The 23,004-nt window shown below is 36.6% G+C and overlaps 1 protein-coding gene across 2 annotated transcripts; it reads left to right on the top strand.

Annotated features, from left to right (window-relative positions):
* The first annotated feature begins 3,918 nt into the window (after positions 1-3,918).
* Klrh1 (killer cell lectin-like receptor subfamily H, member 1) lies at positions 3,919-21,621 on the top strand. Of its 2 annotated transcripts, none has more exons than NM_001014997.2 (7): positions 3,919-4,016; positions 12,340-12,433; positions 12,724-12,807; positions 15,728-15,838; positions 16,417-16,568; positions 19,990-20,096; positions 21,409-21,621. In NM_001014997.2, exons 2-7 carry the CDS (start codon positions 12,349-12,351, stop codon positions 21,539-21,541), a joined length of 672 nt encoding a protein of 223 aa, NP_001014997.1. In that variant the 5' UTR covers positions 3,919-4,016; positions 12,340-12,348; the 3' UTR covers positions 21,542-21,621. The 2 variants fall into 2 exon arrangements, with proteins under 2 accessions (NP_001014997.1, NP_001343269.1); NM_001356340.1 differs by having other exon boundaries at positions 20,268-21,621.
* Positions 21,622-23,004: the final 1,383 nt, after the last annotated feature.

Below are 23,004 nucleotides of genomic sequence, written 5' to 3'. Positions count from 1 at the left end.
CACTATGTTCATAGCAGCCTTATTTCTAATAGCCAGAAGCTGTAAAGAACCCAGATGCCCCTCAACAGAGGAATGGATACAGAAAATGTGGTACATCTACACAATGGAGTACTACTCAGCTATTAAAAAGAATGAATTTATGAAATTCCTAGGCAAATGGATGGACCTGGAGGGCATCATCCTGAGTGAGGTAACCCAACCACAAAGGAACTCACACAATATTTGCTCACTGATAAGTGGATATTAGCTCAGAAACTTAGATACCCAAGATATAAGATACAATTTGCTAAATGCATGAAACTTAAGAAGAACGAAGACCAAAGTGTCTTTGCCCCTTCTTAGAATTGGGAACAAAACACCCATGGAAGGAGTTACAGAGACAATGTTTGGAGCTGTGATGAAAGGATGAACCATCTAGAGACTGACATATCCAGGGATCCATCCCATAATCAGCTTCCAAACGCTGACACCATTGCACTCACTAGCAAGATTTTGCTGAAAGGACCCAGATATAGCTCTCTCTTGTGAGACTGTGCCGGGGCCTAGCAAACACAGAAGTGGATGCTCACAGTCAGCTATTGGATGGATCACAGAGCTCCCAATGGAGGAGCTAGAGAAAGTACCCAAGGAGCTAAAGGATCTGCAACCCTATAGGTGGAACGTTATGAACTAACCAGTACCCCGGAGCTCTTGACTCTAGCTGCATATGTATCAAAAGATGGCCTAGTCGGCCATCACTGGAAAGAGAGGCCCATTGGACACGCAAACTGTATATGCCCCAGTACAGGGGAATGCCAGGGCCAAAAAAAATGGGAATGAGTGGGTAGGGAAGTGGGGGGGAGGGCATGGGGGACTTTTGGGATAGCATTGGAAATGTAAATGAGGAAAATACCTAATAAAATTATAAAAAAAGAGTTAGACAAAGCCATAAACATGTAGTTTTTAAACACTAAAACTGTGAGAAATTTTTATCTATTCATTGTTTTGGGTAATGCATTTTCTTCATTTTGAAAGCAAAAATGAAATTTTAGAGTTTTATCTTTTAATATAATAAATTTGTACTGATAAACTTCAGAATTTCAAGTTTGTAAATATCAAAAAATGTTGTATAACAACTGTATTGATTACTTTTCTCATCACTGTGGCAAAATATTTGAGATAGCAACTACAGCAAGGACAATTTATTCTGGCTCAGTGTAGGTTTTTTTCCTGGCTCAGTGTAGGATTTATTCTAGATCACAGATTGAGAAAATAAGAAGGCCTGATAAAGAGAGTGAAAGGTGTCTGGTCACATTGCACACATAGACAGGAAGCATAAAGACATGAAAACTGGAACGCAACACTCTTTGCCCTATTTACTCAGTGAGAACCACATTGGTGGGAATTGTGATGCCCACTCTACCTAGGTCTTCTGTCTGTTGTTGAACTTCCCTAAAAACAAATTCAGGGATGTGCCTAGAGGTTATTCTGACACACCATAGGAGCTCGGTGCCTGATTCTTACTCTTCTGGTGTTTTTACTGAGATGAGCATGGAAACTCTTCTCCCCAAGATCATATGAATCATGCATGTGAAGACTGACACCCTACTTCCTTGAGCTAATGGAGAAATAAACAATTAACCACTTTCCATCATGTTGGTTTGACTCAGAAGTCAGTTGAAGGCTATTCTGTGTAGCCAACCACATTTGTTACCGCATGTACCCCAGCAGATTTTGTTTGCTTGGGTCCAGGAAGATGCAGTTAATTATATTTACTGGTATTAATAAGAAAGGCAACTTTGTGGGCAGTTCAAACTACTGCTCTGGTTCATGTTGAACTAAGATGTTTGAGAATTGCCTGACTCTTAACATCTGAAAGTTTTAAAATGCCTCTTTGGGAAGAAACTCCCACTTTTATAACCACTATTATGCCTTGTTTCACCTAACCACACCATTCACATTGATTTAGCTGCATCCTGCTGTCATTCTTCCATGTTCTGATTACATATTCTATCACAAATCTCTTTCTCTTCATTATTTAGTTTTTCACATTTTATCTATTCATTAGTTTTCATCTAGAAGGTGACTTTAACAGCCTTTAGCATATGTTGCATTCAATTTCATTTGCACTTTTATTTGAAGATTGATTAAGCTAGCTGGACATAAAAATGTTAAACACAAATGACATTAAAAGAAATAAGAAAGTTGTTGTAGAAAAGAGTTTAGTAATGGAAGCATTCTAAGAAGCACTAAAATGCACTGATAGTTTAAGTATAAGTAGTTGTAAAAGAGTGTGTCTATGTGCATGTAAGTGTGCTTGTATGCATGTGTGTGTGTGCCTATATGCGCATGTGTTTATGTATCTCTATGTGTGAATGTAACAGTGTGTATGTGCCTGTGTATGTGTGTTTATGTGTGTACATATGTGTGTATACATTTTGATGACCGGAAATAGTTTTAGAGAACATGTTTTTATAATCGATATGTACTCTGACAATAATATTATGTTTCACCTGTAGTAAATATTATTGGTCAAATGTTTAGTTCCATCATTTCTTTGATGTTTTAGAATACTTTACATTCATTTTTTAATAAAGCTAGTAGTTTATTATTAAAACAGCAAAAACTAAAATATAATTTCTTTTCTTTGGCTGTTTGCCATATATTTTAAGGTATTTATATATAATTTTATGCATATAATTTATGCATATAGTTTATTATGTGAAAGGTATATATTCTATGCATCAGATTATTTAATAATATTAAAAATTATAAATGTGAGAATACATCACTTTGAAAACAGAGAAGCAATGTATTAGTACAATTACATGCTAAACTTAAAACCAATGTTCTATTTGCTGTTAAGGGGCTGGAGAGGTGGTAAGAGGGCTTGGTGTTTTTTCAGAACCCAAGTTTGGTTTTCAGTAAGCAAGTCAAATGGCTCAGAACTTTCCATAACTCCAGCTCAGCAGATGCAATATTCTCTTCTGGCCTTCTTGGGAAGGTACATGCGTTATGTGGCATACATTCTCACAGACATCACAACCACAGACACATGCTCATGCACAGACACATGCACATAAAAATAATTCTAATCAAAAGATATGCTGTTAAATGTTCATTTGTTAAATGACACATATTGATTGTCACAGACTGAGCTGAGCATCATGCAGCGCAGTAATCAATACCTATGAACTCAGAGCATGGCTCATGAGCCTGTCTATAAACCTGTGCCTGGATGTAAGGAACCTGCTTGGAGAATTCTACAGTGTTTCCTTATTATTACTTATGTTGGAAACTGACTGCTGGAAAGATTACCTTAATTCTTACATGGGGAAGAAAAAAACACAAATTAAGTCAAAAGCAAGTCTACCTTCAAAACAAAGCTAGAAATTTCTAAAACCCTTCCTCTGAGTTAATTAGTATGCAAAGCTAGCTCAGTATAGTCTGCACTGCTATTCATTATAAGTAATAAGATTATCTGGACCTGTTCTAAGTGGTTGAAATTACTGGCTAGAAGTTCTATGCTCTTTGATGTTTCTGCTTTTCCAACAATGGAAAGCTATTGCAGGTTTTTTTTTTCCAATGCTATAAAAATGTAAAAATCAATCCAGACAGGATGTACGAGCACATACATCTCCTACTTTTGATCATTTATAAAACTTAGTTGTTAATTAGTTCCCATATTCATCAAATTCTGAGTTTATACCTTCCTCAAACTCACTAACATCAAGATTTCAGGAAACAAATGTTTCCTGACACAGGTTTTGTTTCTTACTCTTAATTGACACCAAATTGGAAAACGTAATCCCGACTTCAGTGAGACTTTTGATATAGGAATGCAGACTGACATCATAGACTGTCCTCTACTATCATTACCCTGAGACAGTGACACCTATCAGTAAGCCCCTCCCAATGTCACTGTGCAGGTAAAAGACTAGCAAAGCTAGCTCTTCATAGGTCTCAGCTAGCTTCCAGACCATCCCTGCCGTCCAGCTGGTAAAAACCAAAAATAGACCCAGGAAACATCAGAGACTGTGAGTGTGGGATGGGGACTGTGCTCTCATGCTGTCTGGAACAAAGGCATAAAGTGGAATGCCATAGGAAGCTGGGTAGAAAGTTTGGAGGGCTTTGGATTGTTGCCAGATAGAACTGACCTCAGCCTGCACACTCGTATCCAGTGTTAACTTCATCCCAGAAGTGAGGATAAGATATTTGATCATAATGAGTGTGTATTTAAAATTATTCACCATGTAATGTGCAGATGATTTTTAACTTATCAGGTAATTTTGAAAATACTTATTACTTTTGTAGACATTGTAAATTGGTGTAATTTACCCCACCGTGACTCTAATTTCTTCAAATTCCAGAAGAATCACATGGCTAGCTAGTGATGTGTTTTTAATAGTTTAAGTTTAATTGTGCTTTCTCATAAACATTTTTGAGTCCTCAGAATTAACAGAAACTTTGGTTTGGGGCAAAGCTACTTCGTCCACTTAAATCACTAAAATATCCCATATCGCACCAGTAATTTATTTTCAATTTATCCAAATGGTATTCTAAATTTGACTTCAATAAGATGCATTAAAATACAAATGTAACTAGCTGCCTCGTCTAGCCTCAATAGAAGAAAAGGCACCTAATCTTACTGCTACTTTATATGCCAAGGCTGGTTGATATCCATAGGAGGCCTCTATTTTTCTAGGGAAAAGAGGTGGAGGGGTAGATGGGGCAGGGAGGTGAGGGGGGGCTTGGAGGTAAAGAGGGAGCAGAAGCTACAATGTAAAGAAAATATATAAGCAAGAAAAATATGAATGTAACAAGATTTTAAGTACTTATGAGATTAAGAATTTTTCAATACATTTCTTTTGCCAGATCTACCACCAATCACCTAGTTTTTGTAACCTATAATCTTGTTAAGGCAAAATCTGTCTTACTTGATCTAATTGCTTTAGTAGATAGAGAAATTAAAGTTCACTAGATTGGGACACCACTATTCTCTTGTTCGCTTTTGTTTGCTAGAAATATTGCTGCTCTGCCTCTAGAGCTCTGGGGTTTCAGGCATGTACTTCTAGCATTGATAAACTGGTTTCAGTCTCGCACATCACTATTTTCTTTGATTGTGTGCTCCTGTCTTGGAAGAAAAGAATGTACTTTGTTCTTATTAGTAGTAGTCATTAGCTCAGAAGAAAAGGTTTTCTGTTGATTCAAACTATTCCCTTGATTTCTGTGGAAGGGAGCTTAATTTATACGTTTTCAGATTTGCTTAGATGAGTTAGATTTTTTGAATGTTTGAATTTTTGATTCTATGTATATCCACACAAACTAAGAAATGTCGATTATTGGATGTCTGATTTGTGGAAAATGATTTGAATCCTTGCAGTTTAATTTCTCCATCTATAAAACAGAGCAAGCTATGTTATTTCTCTTTGTTGTTAGAACTACAGTAGGAGATGTTCTCTTGACTGCTTTGCCTTGACAGCATGGTTTCATATTTTTTCTCATACTGTAAAATGGAGAAAATGAAGCCCACTGACTACAAAACTAACAAGCTAAGAAAATGAAAGACTGTTTGGCATAATGGAATAATAAAGTTTACATAAGGGCATGCCTTTCCTAAAAATGACACTATACAAAGTCTACTATTTTTGCCATTGGGTCTAAAGTAGGGATTAAGTGATCAGACATAATTTTTCAACAAGAAATATGATTCTAAGTATCTAGAGATAATTAATGTACATTGACTTCTAAATTTTAGCAAACAGTAGAATTACTTCAAAATTGTTCTATAAGGAGATATTTATGATAACTGTCAAAGAACATTATTTAATCGTGTTGAACTTCTGGTCTAAGGTGTCACAGAGAAAATTTTTAAAAATCATTCATGTTCCTGAAGAAATTCACTTATTTTTAAATTAGTTATTTTCCTCATTTACATTTCCAATGCTATCCCAAAAGTCCCCCATAGTCTCCCCCTACACCCCTACCCACCCACTCCCAAATTTTGGCCCTGGAATTCCCCTGTACTGGGGCATATAAAGTTTGTAAGTCCAATGGGCCTCTCTTTCCAGTGATGGCCGACTAGGCCATCTTTTGATAAATATGCAGCTAGAGTCAAGAGCTCCGGGGTACTGGTTAGTTCATAATGTTGTTCCAACTTAGGGTTGCATATCCCTTTAACTCCTTGGGTATTTTCTCAAGCTCCTCCATTGGGGGTCCTGTGATCCATCCAATAGCTGACTGTGAGCATCCACTTATGTGTTTGATAGGCCCCAGCATAGTTTCACAAGAGACAGCTATGTCAGGGTCCAAGCAGCACAATCTTGCTAGTGTATGCAATGGTGTCAGCGTTTGGAGGCTGATTATGGGATGGATTCCTGGATATGGCAGTCTCTAGATGGTCCATCCTTTTGGCTCAGCTCCATACTTTGTCTCTGTAACTCCTTCCATGGGTGTTTTATTCCCAATTCTAAGAAGGGGCAAAGTGTCCACACATTGGTCTTAGTTCTTCTTGAGTTTCATGTATTTTGCAAATTGTAACTTATATCTTGGGTATTCTAAGTTTCTGGGCTAATATCCACTTATCAGTGAGCACATCTCATTTGAGTTCTTTTGTGATTGGGTTACCTCACTCAGGATAATGCCCTCCAGTTCCAACCATTTGCCTAGGAATTTCATAAATTCATTCTTTTTAATAGCTGAGTAGTACTCCATTGTGTAAATGTACCACAATTTTTGTATCCATTCCTCTGTTGAGGGGCATCTGGGTTCTTTCCAGCTTATGGCTATTATAAATAAGGCTGCTATGAACATAGTGGAACATGTTTCTTTCTTACTAGTTGGAACATCTTAAGGATATATGCCAAGGAGGGGTATTGCGGGATCCTCTCATCGTACCATGTCCAATTTTCTTAGAAACCACCAGACTGATTTCCAGAGTGGTTGTACAAGCCTGCAATCCCACCAACAATGGAGGAGGGTTCCTCTTTCTCCACATCCTTGCCAGCATCTGCTGTCACCTGAATTTTTGATCTTAGCCATTCTGACTGGTGTGAGATGGAATCTCAGGGTTGTTTTGACTTGCATTTCCCTGAAGATTAAGGATGCTGAACATTTTTTTCAGGTGTTTCTCAGCCATTCGGTATTCCTAAGGTGAGAATTCTTTGTTCAACTCTGAGCCCCATTCTTTAATGGGGTTATTTGATTTTCAGGAGTCCACCTTCTTGAGTTCTTTATATATACTGGATAGTGGTCCTCTATCTTATTTAGGATAGGTATAGATCCTTACCCAATCTGTTGGTGGCCTTTTTGTCTTATTGACGGTGTCTTTTGCCTTACAGAAGCTTTGCAGTTTCATGAGGTCCCATTTGTCAATTCTCTATCTTACAACACAAGCCATTGCTGTTCTATATAGGAATTTTTTCCTCTGTGCCCACATCTTCGAGGCTTTTCCCCCACTTTCTCCTCTATAAGTTTCAGTGTCTCTGGTTTTATGTGGAGATCCTTGATCCACTTAGATTTGACCTTAGTATAAGGAGATAGGAATGGATCAATTCGCATTCTTCTACGTGATAACCACCAATTGTGCCAGCACCATTTGTTGAAAATGCTGTCTTTTTTCCACTGGATGGTTTTAGCTCCCTTGTCGAAGATAAAGTGGCCATAGGTGTGTTGGTTCATTTCTGGGTCTACAATTCTCTTCCATTAGTCTACTTTTCTGTCGTTATACCAGTACCAGGCCATTTTTATCACAATTGCTCTGTAATAAAGCTTTAGGTCAGGTATGGTGATTCCACCTGAGGTTCTTTTATCCTTGAGAAGAGTTTTTGCTATCCTAGGTTTATTGTTATTCAAGATGAATTTGCAGATTGTTCTTTCTAATTCGTTGAAGAATTGAGTTGGAATTTTGATGGGGTTTGCATTCAATCTGTAGATTGCTTTTGGCAAGATAGCCATTTTTAAAATGTTGATCCTGCCAATCCATGAGCATGGGAGATCTTTCCATCTTCTGAGATCTTCTTTAATTTCATTCTTCAGAGACTTGAAGTTCTTGTCATACAGATCTTTCACTTCCTTAGTTAGAGTCACACCAAGGTATTTTATAATATTTGTGACTATTGAGAAGGGTGTTGTTTCCCTAATTTCTTTCTCAGACTGTTTATTCTTTGTGTAGAGAAAGGCCATTGACTTGTTTGAGTTAATTTTATATCCAGCTACTTCACCGAAGCTGTTTATGAAGGTTTAGGAGGTCTCTGGTAGAATTTTTAGGGTCACTTATATATGCTATCATATCATCTGCAAAAAGTGATATTTTGACTTCTTCTTTTCCAATTTTTATCCCCTTGATCTCCTTTTGTTGTCGAATTGCTCTGGCTAGGACTTCAAGTACAATGTTGAATAGGTAGGGAGAAAGTGGGCAGCCTTGTCTAGTCCCTGATTTTAGTAGGATTGCTTCCAGCTTCTCACCATTTACTTTGACATTGGCTACTGGTTTCCTGTAGATTGCTTTTTATCATGGTTAGGTATGGGCCTTGAATTCCTGATCTTTCCAAGAATTTTGTCATGAATGGTTGTTGGATTTTTTCAAATGCTTTCTCCACATCTAACGAAATGATCATGTGGTTTTTGTCTTTAAGTTTGTTTATATAATGGATTACGTTGATGGATTTTCGTATGTTAAACCATCCCTGCATCCCTGGAATAAAACCTACTTGGTCAGGATCGATGATTGTTTTGATGTGTTCTTGGATTCGGTTAGCAAGAACTTTATTGAGGATTTTTGCATTTATATTCATAAGGGAAATTTGTCTGAAGTTCTCTATCTTTGTTGGATCTTTCTGTGGTTTAGGTATCACAGTAACTGAGGCTTCATAGAATGAATTGTGTAGAGTGCCTTCTACTTCTATTTTGTAGAATAGTTTGTGCAGAACTGGAATTAGATCTTCTTTGAAGGTCTGATAGAACTCTGCACTAAACCCGTCTGGTCCTGGGCTTTTTTTTTTTTTTTTTTTTTTTTTGGCTGGGAGACTATTAATAACTGCTTCTATTTCTTTAGGGGATATGGGACTGTTTAGATGGTTAACTTGATCCTGATTTAACTTTGGTACCTGGTATCTGTACAGATATTTGTCCATTTCGTCCAGGTTTTCCAGTTTTGTTGAGTATGGCCTTTTGTAGAAGGATCTGATGTTGTTTTGGATTTCTTCAGAGTTTGTTGTTATGTCTGCCTTTTCATTTCTGATTTTGTTAATTAGGATGCTGTCCCTGTGCCCTCTAGTGAGTCTAGTTAAGGGTGTACCTATTTGTTGATTTTCTCTAAGAACCAGCTCCTCGATTGGTTGATAATTTGAATAGTTCTTCTTGTTTCCACTTGGTTGATTTAGCCCCTGAGTTTGATTATTTCCTGCTGTCTACTCCTCTTAGGTTAATTTTTCTTCCTTTTTTTCTAGAGCTTTTAGGTGTGTTGTCAAGCTGCTAGCATGTGCTCTCTCTAGTTTCTTTTTGGAGGCACTTAGAGCTATGAGTTTTCCTCATAGAAATGCTTTCATAGTGGCCCAAAAGTTTGGGTATGTTGTGGCTTCATTTTCATTAAACTCTAAAAAGTCTTTAATTTCTTTCTTAATTCCTCTTTTGATCAAGGTATCATTGAGAAGAGTGTTGTTCAGTTTCTAAGTGAATGTTGGCTTTCCATTATTTATGTTGTTATTAAATATCAGCCTTAGTCCATGGTGGTCTGATAGGATGCATGGGACGATTTCAATATTTTTTTTATCTGTTGAGGCCTGTTTTGTGACCAATTATATGGTCAATTTTGGAGAAGGTTCCATGAGGTGCTGAGAAGAAGGTATATCCTTTTGTTTTAGGATAAAATGTTCTGTAGATATCTGTTAAGTTCATTTGTTTCATCACTTCTGTTAGTTTCACTGTGTCCCTGTTTAGTTTCTGTGACCACATTTGGTCCATTGATGAAATTGGTATGTGGAAATCTCCCAATATTATTGTGTGAGGTGCAATGTGTGTTTTGAGCTTTACGAAAGTGCCTTTAATGAATGTGGCTGCCCTTGCATTTGGAGCATAGATATTCAGAATTGAGATTTCCTCTAGGAGGATTTTACCTTTGATGAGTATGCAGTGTCCCTCCTTGTCTTTTTTGATAACTTTGGGTTGGAAATCGATTTTATTCGAAATTAGAATGGCTACTACAGCTTGTTTCTTCAGACCATTTGCTTGGAAAATTGTTTTCCAGCCTTTCACTCTGAGGTAGTATCTGTCTTTTTTCCTGAGATGGGTTTCATATAAGCAGCAGAATGTTGGGTCCAGTATATGTAGTCAGTCTGTTAGTCTATGTCTTTTTATTGGGGAATTGAGTCGATTGATATTAAGAGATATTAGGGAAAATAATTGTTGCTTCCTATTATTTTTGCTTTTAGAGTTGACATTCTTTTTTTGTGGTTGTCTTCTTTTTGGTTTGTTGAGCGATTACTTTCTTGCTTTTTATGTGGCGTGGTTTCCTTCCTTGTATTTTTTTTTCTTTTTTTTTCTGTTATTATCCTTTGAAGGCCTGGATTCGTGGAAAGATAATGTGTGAATTTGGTTTTGTTGTGGAATACTTTGGTTTCTCCATCTATGGTAATTGAGAGTTTGGCTGGGTATAGTAGCCTGGGCTGGCATTTGTGTTCTCTTAGGGTCTGTATAACATCTGTCCAGGCTCTTCTGGCTTTCATAGTCTCTGGTGAAAAGTCTGGTGTAATTCTGATATGCCTGCCTTTATATGTTACTTGACCTTTTTCCCTTACTGCTTATAACATTCTATCTTTATTTAGTGCATTTGTTGCTCTGATTATTATGTGTTGGGAGGAATTTCTTTTCTGGTCCAGTCTATTTGGAGTTCTGTAGGCTTCTTGTATGTTCATGAGCATCTCTTTCTTTAGGTTTGGGAAGTTTTCTTCTATAATTTTGTTGAAGATATTTACTGGCTGGCCCTTTAAGTTGAAAATCTTCATTCTCATCTACTCCTATTATCTGTAGGTTTGGTCTTCTCATTGTGTCCTGGATTTCCTGGATGTTTTGAGTTAGGATATTTTTGTATTTTATATTTTCTTTGATTGTTGTGCCGATGTTCTCTATGGATCTTCTGCACCTGAGATTCTCTCTTCCATCTCTTGTATTCTGTTGCTGATGCTTGCATCTATAGTTCCAGATTTCTTTCCTAGGTTTTCTATCTCCAGCGTTGCCTCACTTTGGGTTTTCTTTATAATTTCTACTTCCTTTTTTTGGTTTTGGGTGGTTTTATTCAATTCCATCACCTGTTTGGTTGTGTTTTCCTGCAATTCTTTAAGGGATTTTTGTGCTTCCTCTTTAAGGTCTTCTACCTGTTTAGCAGTGTTCTCCTGTATTTCTTTAAGTGAGTTATTAAAGTCCTTCTTGATTTCCTCTACCATCATCATGAGATATGCTTTTAAATCCGGGTCTAGTTTTTCTGGTGTGTTGGGGTGCCCAGGACTGGGTGGCGTGGGAGTGCTGCATTCTGATGATGGTGAGTGGTCTTGGTTTCTGTTAGTAAGATTCTTACGTTTACCTTTTGCCATCTGGTAATCTCTGGAGTTAGTTGTTGTAGTTGTCACTGGTTAGATCTTGTTCCTCAGGTATTTATGTTAGCCTCTATCAGCAGACCTGGGAGACTAACTCTCTCCTGAGTTTCAGTGTTCAGACTACTCTCGGCAGGTAGGCTCTCCTCTTGCAGGGAAGGTGCCCAGATATCTGGTGTTGAACCTGCCACCTGGCAGAAGTTGTGATCCACTCACAGAGGTCTTAAGATCCCGTGGAGCGTCCTGTGTATACCTTTCAGGTGTCCACAGACTCCATGCCCTAGGTACCCCTGTGCTGGCATGGACCGGAAGGGACTTGTGCCCCTGACCAGGCCAGGTTTTCTGCTTCCCTAATTAATGCAGTCTCAGGTCCCATGCAATTGGATTGGAGCAGATGCTGTGTTCCACTCACCAGAGGTCTTAAGATCCTGTGGCAGGTCTTGTGGTTATCTGGAGGGTGTGCAGGTCTGGAAGAGAAATTCACTTTTTCGAGATCATTCTTTCTACCCAGCTCTCTCTATTACTTCATGGTGTGTGTTCACATTATCAATTGGATTAATTATAGCTTGTAAAGCCAAATGAATATTAGTATATGAAACTCAACACAACTAGATATTAGTCTGTGACAGTTATTAGATATGTTATCTTAAGCTATTAGACAATTTTTCAAATAATTCTATTGGTTGCTAAAATGTAGAAATAAATATACATTACCTCCAGATACCTAGATTCATATACTTGTAAACGTTTGCTGTGCTCCTTCTTGTAGCAGCTATCAGAAATGAATGACGAAAGACCAACATATGCACAGCTGAAATTATCCAAGAAGAGTAAGGACAAAAAACAGTCCACTCAGAAAAAGAAAGGTAATATTTTTTCTACCTGACTCTGTGTGTGTGTGTGTGTGTGTGTGTGTGTGTGTGTGTGTGTGTGCAGAAAACATAATATCAAATGTGAAAAAGATGAACTCATATTAATCATGTTCATATATATTTGATGTTACATGTCTGTCTCTTTCTATTATTGAAAAAGATTTTTATGGGTGAATAGCCAATGAGAGGAGATAAAATCACAAACCTCATTCAGAAACATCTATTCTGCTCTAATTACAAGGTTTTCTTGTTTGTTATATATTCTGCCTGTTGGTCTCATGCAGAATATCCATGGCGCATAAGTGTTGTGATCCTGGGAACAGTATGTCTTTGTCTTCTGATATCAAGCACAGTCTTTGGATATTGGTGTAAGTATGATATAAAAATATGTTATGGGAACAATGAGATAAGATACAGACTTACAACTGCTAAACCATTGTAGGTTTTGAAATTCTGTGTACATCCTAGCAATTATGGATATTCGTGATACTGGTGATGATGATAAAAATTTTATTGGCATTTTATATATCTGTTTTTATGATATATAAAAGAATATACTGCTATAATTACACAGAAATATCATGAGTAAGTTTAATGCATATATATGTGAAATATATATATATACATATATATATATGTGTGTGTATGCATATATATATATATATATATATATATATATATATGAAATTTATGTGTCAATGTGTAAAATTTCAGTGTGCTTCTTAAACTGGGTAGATTGTTCTTTCTTTTGTGTTTATAATTTGGGTATTTTTTTAAATTGACTTCCAGTCACTCAAATGTCACACAAGAGGCTAGAGAGATGGCTTTGTGGTTCAGAGCACTTGTTCTTGCATTTCTTACAGTGGTTAAGAACACAGCTCTAGCAGGACCTTAGTTCAGTTCATAGCACACACATGGTGGCTCACAACCATCTAGAACTCTGATTTCAGGAGGCTTTAACTTCTGGCATCCAAGGACTCTGAATGGACATGGTGTACATACATATATTCTGGCAATGCACTCACACACATAATATAGATTAAATAAATAAAATTTTAAAAGTCCTACAAATGCTTAACAAAAGACTTCGTTAAGCAGGATATATGCTGTAGGGAAAGTGAGCAAGCCATTTAATAAAACTTGAGATGCATGTGCACTTCAAGTTCTCAGCTTCCTGCAGAACCACTGGAACCACAATGCAGATTAAACCCTTTGCTCCATGAGCACAATACCATTTATCGATTCTGATACATCTGTAATCAGTTAGTTTAATTGCTTATTTAGTTGATTTTGTTGTTTAAACAGGATCCTTTCTAGTGGCCCTGGCTAGCTTGGAACTCACTGAGATCCACTTGCCTTCAACCCCTCCTATCCCCCAGTGCTAGGAATAAAAGCTCAGTTCTTGCCTGGCTGAAGATTTTTATTAACTTCTCATCCTCTTGTCTTTGTCTCCCAGTGAAGAGATTAAAGGGCTATAGGAATACATCTGGCTCTAATCAATTTTTAAAATTGTACTCTTTAATTCCTTTAAGTATTCTTTTCCTATTTGTTTAAAAACATTTTGCTATAAAGTATTTGGTTTATACATTTAATAAATAAATTTGTTTATCTCTCCTGAGTCAAAAACTATGTGTATCACCAATCATTTTTTAAAATGAAATGATTGCAATTATAAGGGCATGAAGAGATTTTATGTGAGTGGCTTGTAACATCTCAATGTTAAGAAAGTATCCTGCTAAGGACAGTAATTTACATCAAATAAGAAACAAGGATTAGGATACTGAAAGAGAAAACCCATCTAAGTTGAGTGAGCTGCATAAAAATGGAACAGATTTAGAGACTCATAGATAGTTCCACGGTAGTGGAAGAATAAGTTAAATGTAATCTTGGACATTCAAATTGCTTATTAAGGGGTTTGCACAGGGACAAGGAACTTTAGAATTCATCTGGAAGCTAAATGAAATAAGAAGTTACATGGTGGAAATAATCTCACAGTCTACACAAATGGGACTTTGATCAAGAGGAAAACTAAAACCACTAATGCTTCTTGCTGGTATAGATTTGGTAGAACCATGTTATGAAACAAATCAGATTGTAATAGGCAAAATGTGTTAAAGTTAGAAATCAGTGAGCATGAAAAATTGTATTATTTAGGCTATGGTTTACCAAGTGCTGAAAGTATGTTGATTTACATGGTCTATTGAATGGATTGGAAAATGGAATTTTTGCAGTATTCAAAAAATAAACTACAGGGATATGTAACAATGTGGATGAACATTAGCATGATAATGTGAAATTTAAATATTGACCAGATTTTTGTATATCATGGTGCATCTTTATAAGATCATGTCCTTAAAGTAACAAAGTAAGAGAAATTTTAAGAAATATTAGCCTCTAAAAGTAGCTGTAAACTGAGTCGGGAGAATAATATGTAAATAGATACAAGAAATGATTAAGGTGCTATCTGGCACATCTATGTCTTTAAGAGAAAAATCTCAATAAAACTAAGTGAACAAAGAAAAGTTCCTGGAGCAGCCATGGAATCTCAGTCACTGAATTTTCCTGGATAACTATGAAAAGAAAAAAATTACAGCTGAGAAAACTGCTGTGTGAGAAATCCTGGATAGACTTTGAAGACATTTGGTTCATTCTTTATTACTTTCCTTATTTTTTAATTATGTGTATATGTATATGTGTATGTATAAATGCATGCAAATGAGTGTAGTCTCTGGTGGTCAACAAAGAGCCTCAGAGATGCTAAATCTGGAGTTTTCAGTCAGTTGTGAGCTATCTGTCATGAGTACTGGGAAGCAAAATTATGTCATCTATGAGAGTAGTATACATCTTTAATCACTAAGCTATCTCAAAATCCTCTAGATTGTGATTTCCTACAGAAAAGTTTTGTTTTCTTGTGCATATTAGACGTATCTGCATGACCTTCTCTATATCTTTTTATTGAGACCATTTTAAATTTGATATAAAATCAGATACATTAAATTACACGTGTAAACATTAAATGGAATAATAAACTAGAGGGAATAATAATAGTTTACACATTTTTCTTATCAGTTGACCTTTGTTTTATTAATATGTTGTAAATACTTTAAAAGTAATGTGTTGCAAGTTATAGTTGTAGTTCAAAATCTGTTTTATATTCTAGCACTTTAAAATATTTTGCACTTTTCTTTCTGTACTTTTAATGCTATCTACTATTTATAATCACAAATAATTGTAATAAAATGGTCAGTTATCACCATTTGTGTTTCTAATCTCACAGTATGGACTTAGTTTTTCAGGCTACTTCAAACTTCAAAATTCAATATGAGAAAGATAAAAATGAAAGTGCTGTCTCCTCAATGGAAGTAGTACATTCTTCAGGTTTACTACTTACTGCTGCACGTATGTATTGGAACTTGAACTGAAAAAGTGGCATACTTTGAATGGCATTTACATTTTTCTTCCCTTTCAAGTTGTGATCTTCAAACTTAAAGTTGAGCATTGGCACGATTTGAGTTTTGTTTACTTTTCCTTATTGAATTCATCTTTTTTGTTACAGTAAACTAAAACATTGCTTTCACTGAAGAAGTTGCTATTGGTTTTCACTATGATTTTCTTTATCATTCTCACTATTCTACACTGGGCATGTATACTGTGGTGCATTCACCTAATGTAGAGCCCTTCAGCTCAGTGTCACCTACATTACTCACTTGGATGGGTCTTTTCATGCAGATAGAAATGCTTAAAGCTGGGATCTTTCTCCTTGAGAAATTAAGATTTATCAGTTAAACCATAACAAACTCCTCAGATGTCTCAGAGACAGTTTCTGTATCCACAATATAATTTCCTTAAAGTTTGGCAGAAGAGGTATGCTCAGTGAACACAATTTCTCTGTGGAGTTGACTATGGAGCAAAAAATGAAACACTAAATATCCATGTCTTTAAATGAGTCTGTGAATAATGGTTGCTTTTATTTTAAGGAAAAGGCTGCTATACATGTCAAGGAGGGTGGTCTTGCTGTGGAGGAAAGTGTTACTTCTTTTCAGAAGAAGAAAAGACATGGGATGAGAGTGAGGCATCCTGCAAAGTCCTGGGTTCTCTTCTCGCTAAGATTGACAGCAGAGAGGAGCAGGTGTGTGCAGTGTTGAATGTGTGTTTTACAAGAAGTATGGTTGTGCAATGATAATAATCTTTGTTCCTATGCCTTCCTCTACTGCTTAACGGAATCACTTGCATATGTTGGTACAGACTTACCTGAAAGAGAGATGAGCACAGATATTTAAAAAAAAAAATACCCCAGAGAATGTTTTTATATCACAAGAAATAGCCCTAGTGTGAGGATCAAGGGGTAAATCTCAGCCATTTTATTTGTTTAGCCCCTTCAGTTTTTATAGAGCAGATCATTTATCAGTAATGAAAGCTACTCAGAAAAGCTAACTTTGATGATTCAAGTGGTCCAAAAAGGCAACTATTTTTTAGTTCTCTTCATTTGCCATCAGGACTTGGAAAAAATGTGCCTCCAGGGTGAAACATAATCTCTGTCATTGAACATAGGAAAAATGGGATTTAAAATAGCGACAAAAAAATACAAGGTAGAATTATCACCCAGAAATATTTTTTTATTTTACTTGTAGCTCAGGATGACAAAAGTTTTTATTGTTCTTTGTATGCAAATGTGACACTTGTTAATAGGTCCAAAGATTATGAATGAAAGGGTCACTCTAGGTGACTCTGTAGATTTATTTCCAACAATTCAAGTTATGCACTAGATTCCAATTTTATGTTTACTTTTAGAAATGTTTCTACTAGTTTCCTATGGCTGATATGTAAAACACCATGGTTATTAATGTAACAATTTTATTAAAATTCATTTCTTTTAGTAATTATTGTTTGAATATCGAGTTATGTGCCATAGCAACTACAGCCAGATTTGCTTTCTCTTTAATTAATTATTTATTTTACATCCTAATTGCAGCTTCTTCTCCCTCCTTTGCTCCCAGTCCTCTCTTTCCTCTCCCCACCGCTCTAAGAGAAATGGAGGTCTCCCATGCATATCAACCTGCCTATCAACATGCAGTAGGACTAGGCACATCGCCTACTATTGAGCAAGACAAGGCAACACAATTAGGGAAAAGGCACTCTGCTCCTACTGTTCGAGGTCCCACATGAAGACCAAGCTGCAAATCTATTACTTATGTGTATAGGGCCTAGGCCTGAAACATTCATGTTCTCTGGTTTGTAATTCCCTCTCTGAGGAGACCTATGGACCCAGGTTAGCTGATTCTGCAGGTTTTCTAGCAGTGTCCTTGATCTTTTTGGTTCCTTCAGTCCTTCTTCCCCCTCTTCAATAAAAGTCCTTGGGTTCTGCCTAATGTTTGGCTGCAGATCTCTTGCATCTGTTTCCATCAGTTGCTGAGTGAAGCCTCGCAAATGACAGTTATTCTAGGCTCCTGTCTACAAGTATAGCAGAATATCATGAATAGTGTCAGGGGTTGGCTGTTTATCATGGCATGGGTCTCAAGATTGGCCAGTCATGGGTGTCAAGTTTCCTGTACCTACACTTAGAGGTTGATATGAGTCACCAAATGCATGTGCTTGGAATCAAACCCAGATCCTCTGCAAATAGCAACAAGTACTCTTAACTGCTGAGACATCTCTCTAGAAGCTGCACATAATGCATATTTTCATTTCTTATTGTGGGTTTTAGAGAAAAACTTGTTAGACTAGACATTGCCTGAGGAGCCTGTGGTTTATTTCTCTCATGGACCTTGTGAAGGCAAGCAGAATTTTTGATATCCTGGAGAGGAGAAAACATGGTCCTAACAGACAGAAGTAACAACATGGTGTCTTGTCATAAGCAAGTAGAGTTTTGACTCTGAAGAGAAAGGAGATGGCTTTTCCTGGACACAGGTGTTAAGTTTCTGGGAAGGGAGCAAGGAGCACTGAGGCATTCTGACAGGACTGAAACAAGTATTACCTCATGGTAATATAGTGGTAAGGCCTGAGGAAAGGAAAATAATATTAGGTGGCCTAGGAAGGAGGAAGGAGTAGGCCCTATTCAGTGGCACCATAGTCACCAAAGTCCCAGGGAAAAGAGATGGGGTCCTGATCAGCCTAGAGAGGAGGAAATGTCTTACACAATTGATGTGAGGTATACATCTGCATTTTATACCTAGAAGATGTATGTAAATGAAAAAATTTGTGGTCATAAAACTTATGTGATTTTAGAGTTATAAAATATATACTTTAATATGTTTCTATGATGTCCATGCATTTTTCATGTATTGCAAAATTTTTCTTGTAAACATTAATTATACTGCAAGATAACAGAGACTCTGGACTATGTAGACTCTCTTCTCTCTTTCTCTGAGAGAGAGAGAGAGAAAGAAAGAGAGAGAAAGAGAGAGAGAGAGAGAGAGAGAGAGAGATGCTAAGAGAGAGAGAGAAAGAGAGAGAGATGCTCAGAGAGGAAAATAAATAAGAGAGGAAAACAAATAAAAGTATATCACTCTTAGCAACAAAATTAATGGCCAGATGGCTCCCTGACCAGGAACTGAGATCATTCCCCCAACCCCTGTGACTAACTCTACCATGCCACCAAACACTGCTTTGGCTTCTCCTTTTTCCTCCTTTCTATCTTATTGCCGCAGATGAAAAACATGAGACAGTTTTAACACAATAACACAATTGCTGGACATAGAATCTATTGCCCTAAACTTACCAGCTATCCTGTATCAGAATTCTGCAGGCTGGTGGAGGCTGCCACTTATTCTCACTGTCCCCAGGCCTTACGTTGGTGCTCATGCTTCTCCCTACAAAGGTTGGCCAAAAGGTCCCTCTCCTTTTCACCCCCCCTTCTTCTTGAGACTTGGAAATCCCACCTTTTTACCTTCACCCAGCAATTAGCTTCAGCTGTCTTTATTGACACAGTCAAGAACCAATTAGGGAAACAATACATTTATCTAGTCACAGTAATTTGCTTTTTTGTCAATATTCTCAAACTTATCTTCTGTGCAATACTGTTCTATATTCTTAGTCTAACATAACTGTGGGAGTAGAAATATTACATAATAGGGTATATAATTTTTTAAAATAATGTCCCAGTATTCTTCAAGGTAATATCAATAACATTAGTAAGTATATTCCTCTGATCATACCAACCACTGAACTTCTCCTGTTATTTCTATCTCACTTGAAGTAATTAATTGGAAAACATAATGCTAAAACTTTAACTTGACTCCCTTGATTGCCATAGGCATGACTGTGTTTACTGACCTAGATATGCGTGCAACATATCAAGTACATTTTCTTGGGTTTTTTCCCACATTTTTTCCTATTGAACAAATTTCTTCATGCTGACATACAAATATTTATTGTCCTTTAAATAACTACAAGAATCTCCAAATCTGACGCTTCTTTTAACAGTTTCTAAAGTATCTTTTTATATTGAGAAATTCTAAACTTAGTGTAGCTGGACTTTGAACCTGATGTATGCTATCTATGATGATATTAATGGTATTACTAGGAATACTAAAATTCTAACTTTCTCACAGAACTTTATTCAGTCACAAGTGAATTACAGCTATTGGGTTGGATTACATAAAAAAGGAAGTCAGTTCCAGTGGGTACACCATAAGGATGCAAAACTTTCTTCAGATTTGTAAGTTATTATTTCATATATTTAATTAATAGCTGATTTATATTTAATAGCCTAAGGGAAGAGCCTTGTGACTTAGACTATACCTTTAGTTCACTATTACTATATTTAGAAACTTATGCAATATTAAGGACAAATTAAAAAGACTTCTGCATGTCACTTTTATTTCCTCAGATGAGGGGATGAGATGAGAGCCCTACTCAAGATGTGGAAGTGCATGGCTTGTGCTGAGCCCAGAGCGTTTTATTTCTTTCTCTGTTCTAACTATCCCTAGACCCAGGCCTGGAAGCTTCTAGAATCTACAATCTTACTCTTCCAAGCTGACTGATTCAATCCAGCATCTCTTGGCTTCTGAATGAATTGCTCCACTTGGCTTCATACTAACTTTGGCTTTGGCAATATGTTCCAATCTTTTGGTTCCTTCTTATTCTATAGCTTAATCTGTCTTCTATATAAAACTGTGATACATTCCTTTCCCCCCCCCCTCTCTCTCTCTCTCTCTCTCCTCTTAAGGGCCTCTCTCTGCTGTGCTCTTCCCATGTGAGTTGGCTATAACTTATCTGTGACTCATTCTGTCATATTTTATATGATAGATTCTCTGATTCATCACTTTCTCTGCTCCTCAAATAGACATAATTTTAAAACAAGACTACTTTCTTATACACACTATCTTTTTATGTTGTTGTTTTGAATTAATATCTGTAATAAGGGCATGTCTGTATTCCAGTCCAAGGGATTAAAGTTGTATTTTTCCAATGAATTGCACAGACATAGAAGGTCTTTGGATGTGGTCCCTTTCCACAATATCTATGTTGCTGGATTAAAATTCCTCTACAATTAACAAAGAAGACTTTCTTTCCATGCACCTTTAGTTTTTTTATTTGTTGTTTTATTATCATTTGTAAATGCCCATGCATGCTTCACATATGTCTGTGCACCATGTGACTGCCTGATATAGAAGAAGGCATTAAATTCTCTAAAACTGAAGTTACAGATCACCGTGAGAAATCATGTGGGTGTTGGGAATTGAAACAGGCCCCCTAGAAGCACAATCCAGAGCCATCTCTAACATTTCTATTAAGAAAAAAGACACTAAATCCCTATAGTATGTCTTACCATTTAGCAGCTATCATCAGCTATCATCAGAGAGTTGTAGTGTCCACTGAAATAAACAAATATTTATGTTTTTAGGTTGTGAGAATAAAATTATACCTAATGAGTGATATTTCTAAAATAACCTTTCTTTTTCTTTTCCTTTTCTCTTTCTTTATTTCCTTCTTTCTTTCCTTCTTTCTTCCTTTCTTGTTTGACACAGGGATTTTCACACAGCAACACATGTAGCAGATGCAGAATGTGGATATATCAAGCCAAAAAATCTCAACGTTGCTCCATGTCATAGATATTTCTACTACATTTGTAAAAGGAATTTTACCTGCCCAATGACTTAAGAGAATTAGTAAAAGCAGTATAACTGTTTTTTTTTTTTATTCCTTAGTGGCTATTAGTAAAATAAAATTCATCCAAGTCGATAAACTCTACATGATTTATGAAGCCTTATTCTCCTGAAGCAAGTGCAAAGCACAGATTTTAAGATAGTAAATATATATATATATATATATATATATATATATATATATATATATATATATGGCAAGAATCAGTAAATGGAAAGACATGAAACACTTATTTTGGTGAAAAACATTACATTTATTTCTCTTAATCTAGGAAATTTTAATTCAGTGTGAGCATTATATTTATATTGTTTGAAATACAAAAGAAAGTCTTCCTGTCTCTATCTACACCCTGGAGCTAAGGCTGTCCAACAGCCCTCTGTACCCAAATCCTGCCTGGAGAGAGCTGGTCTCCCCAGGAATGCTGACACACCCAATGAAGGAGTTAGGGAAAGGATTGAAGGAGCTGAAGAGGATTGCAACAATATCAACCAACCAGACCCCTCCCCCACCCCCAAGCTCCCAGGGACTGAATGACCAACCAAAGAATACACATGGAGGAACTGATGGCTCCAGCTGGCTATGTAGGAGAGGATGGCATTGTCTGGCAGAGAAGCCCTTGGTCCTGTGAAGCCTTGATGTTCCAGTGTAGGGGAATGCCAGGGCCCTGAACTGGGAATGGGTAGGTGGGAGGGGGAGCATCCTCACAGAAGTAGGGGGGATAGTATAGGGGGTTTCCAAAGGGAAAGTGGGAAATGGGATAACATTTGAAATATAAATCCATAAAATATCCAATGGAAAAAATAAATTAAAAATACAAAAGAAAACACTTATTTTTGCCTGTTACATCTCTTTTCCTCTTGTCAAATTCAAACAACTAAATTTTAGATATCATTTCTGGGCTTTTATATGGATATCCATCACTTGCAGAGAAAGTGCTACATATGCATAAAGTGTAGTCTAGGCTTGTTTGTTTCCTTGGTTTTTTTCATTATGTAGCTATAGATAGCCTAGAACTCATGTAGAACAGGCTAACTTGAAATTGGTGGCAGTCCCCTCACCACCATCACCCAAACTCCTCAATACTGGGATTGAAGTGACCCTCAACTTCAATTTTACTATTCAGTATTTAGGTATTACAGACTGTTTCTTGTAGGATATAGGGAGATACTGACTTTTTGGAAGCATAAATAAACATTACGCTACTAAGAGATGTATCAAAATGCACCATTCTTATTACAATGGATATTTAGTCTTCTTCTAGAATTTACAATTAAATAAAACTGGGACTGAGTTAAAATTCACACAGTTTTGTGTAGCAAGGGGAATGTCTTCATGATAAACTTCTGCCAATATAATTCCTATGCCAATATTTGGTATTTTAGTAGATATTTAATAACTATCATTCACATTGGTCATGCCTTTAACATTCTCAAAAAAATCACCAATACTTTGTTTCT

The sequence above is a fragment of the Mus musculus genome, chromosome 6 (genome assembly GCF_000001635.26).
Source record: "Mus musculus strain C57BL/6J chromosome 6, GRCm38.p6 C57BL/6J".
NCBI classification, from domain to species: domain Eukaryota; kingdom Metazoa; phylum Chordata; class Mammalia; order Rodentia; family Muridae; genus Mus; species Mus musculus.
Note: the sequence above shows the minus strand (reverse complement) of the source record. Positions and strands in the feature narration are given on the sequence as shown.

Coding starts and splice junctions, on each gene's coding strand:
- Klrh1 (NM_001014997.2), top strand. CDS start 12,349: ATGAATGACGAAAGACCAACATATGCACAGCTGAAATTATCCAAGAAG. Junction 12,808..15,727: donor CACAGTCTTTGGATATTGGT/GTAAGTATGATA, acceptor GTATGGACTTAG/TTTTTCAGGCTACTTCAAAC. Junction 15,839..16,416: donor TTTACTACTTACTGCTGCAC/GTATGTATTGGA, acceptor TTTTATTTTAAG/GAAAAGGCTGCTATACATGT.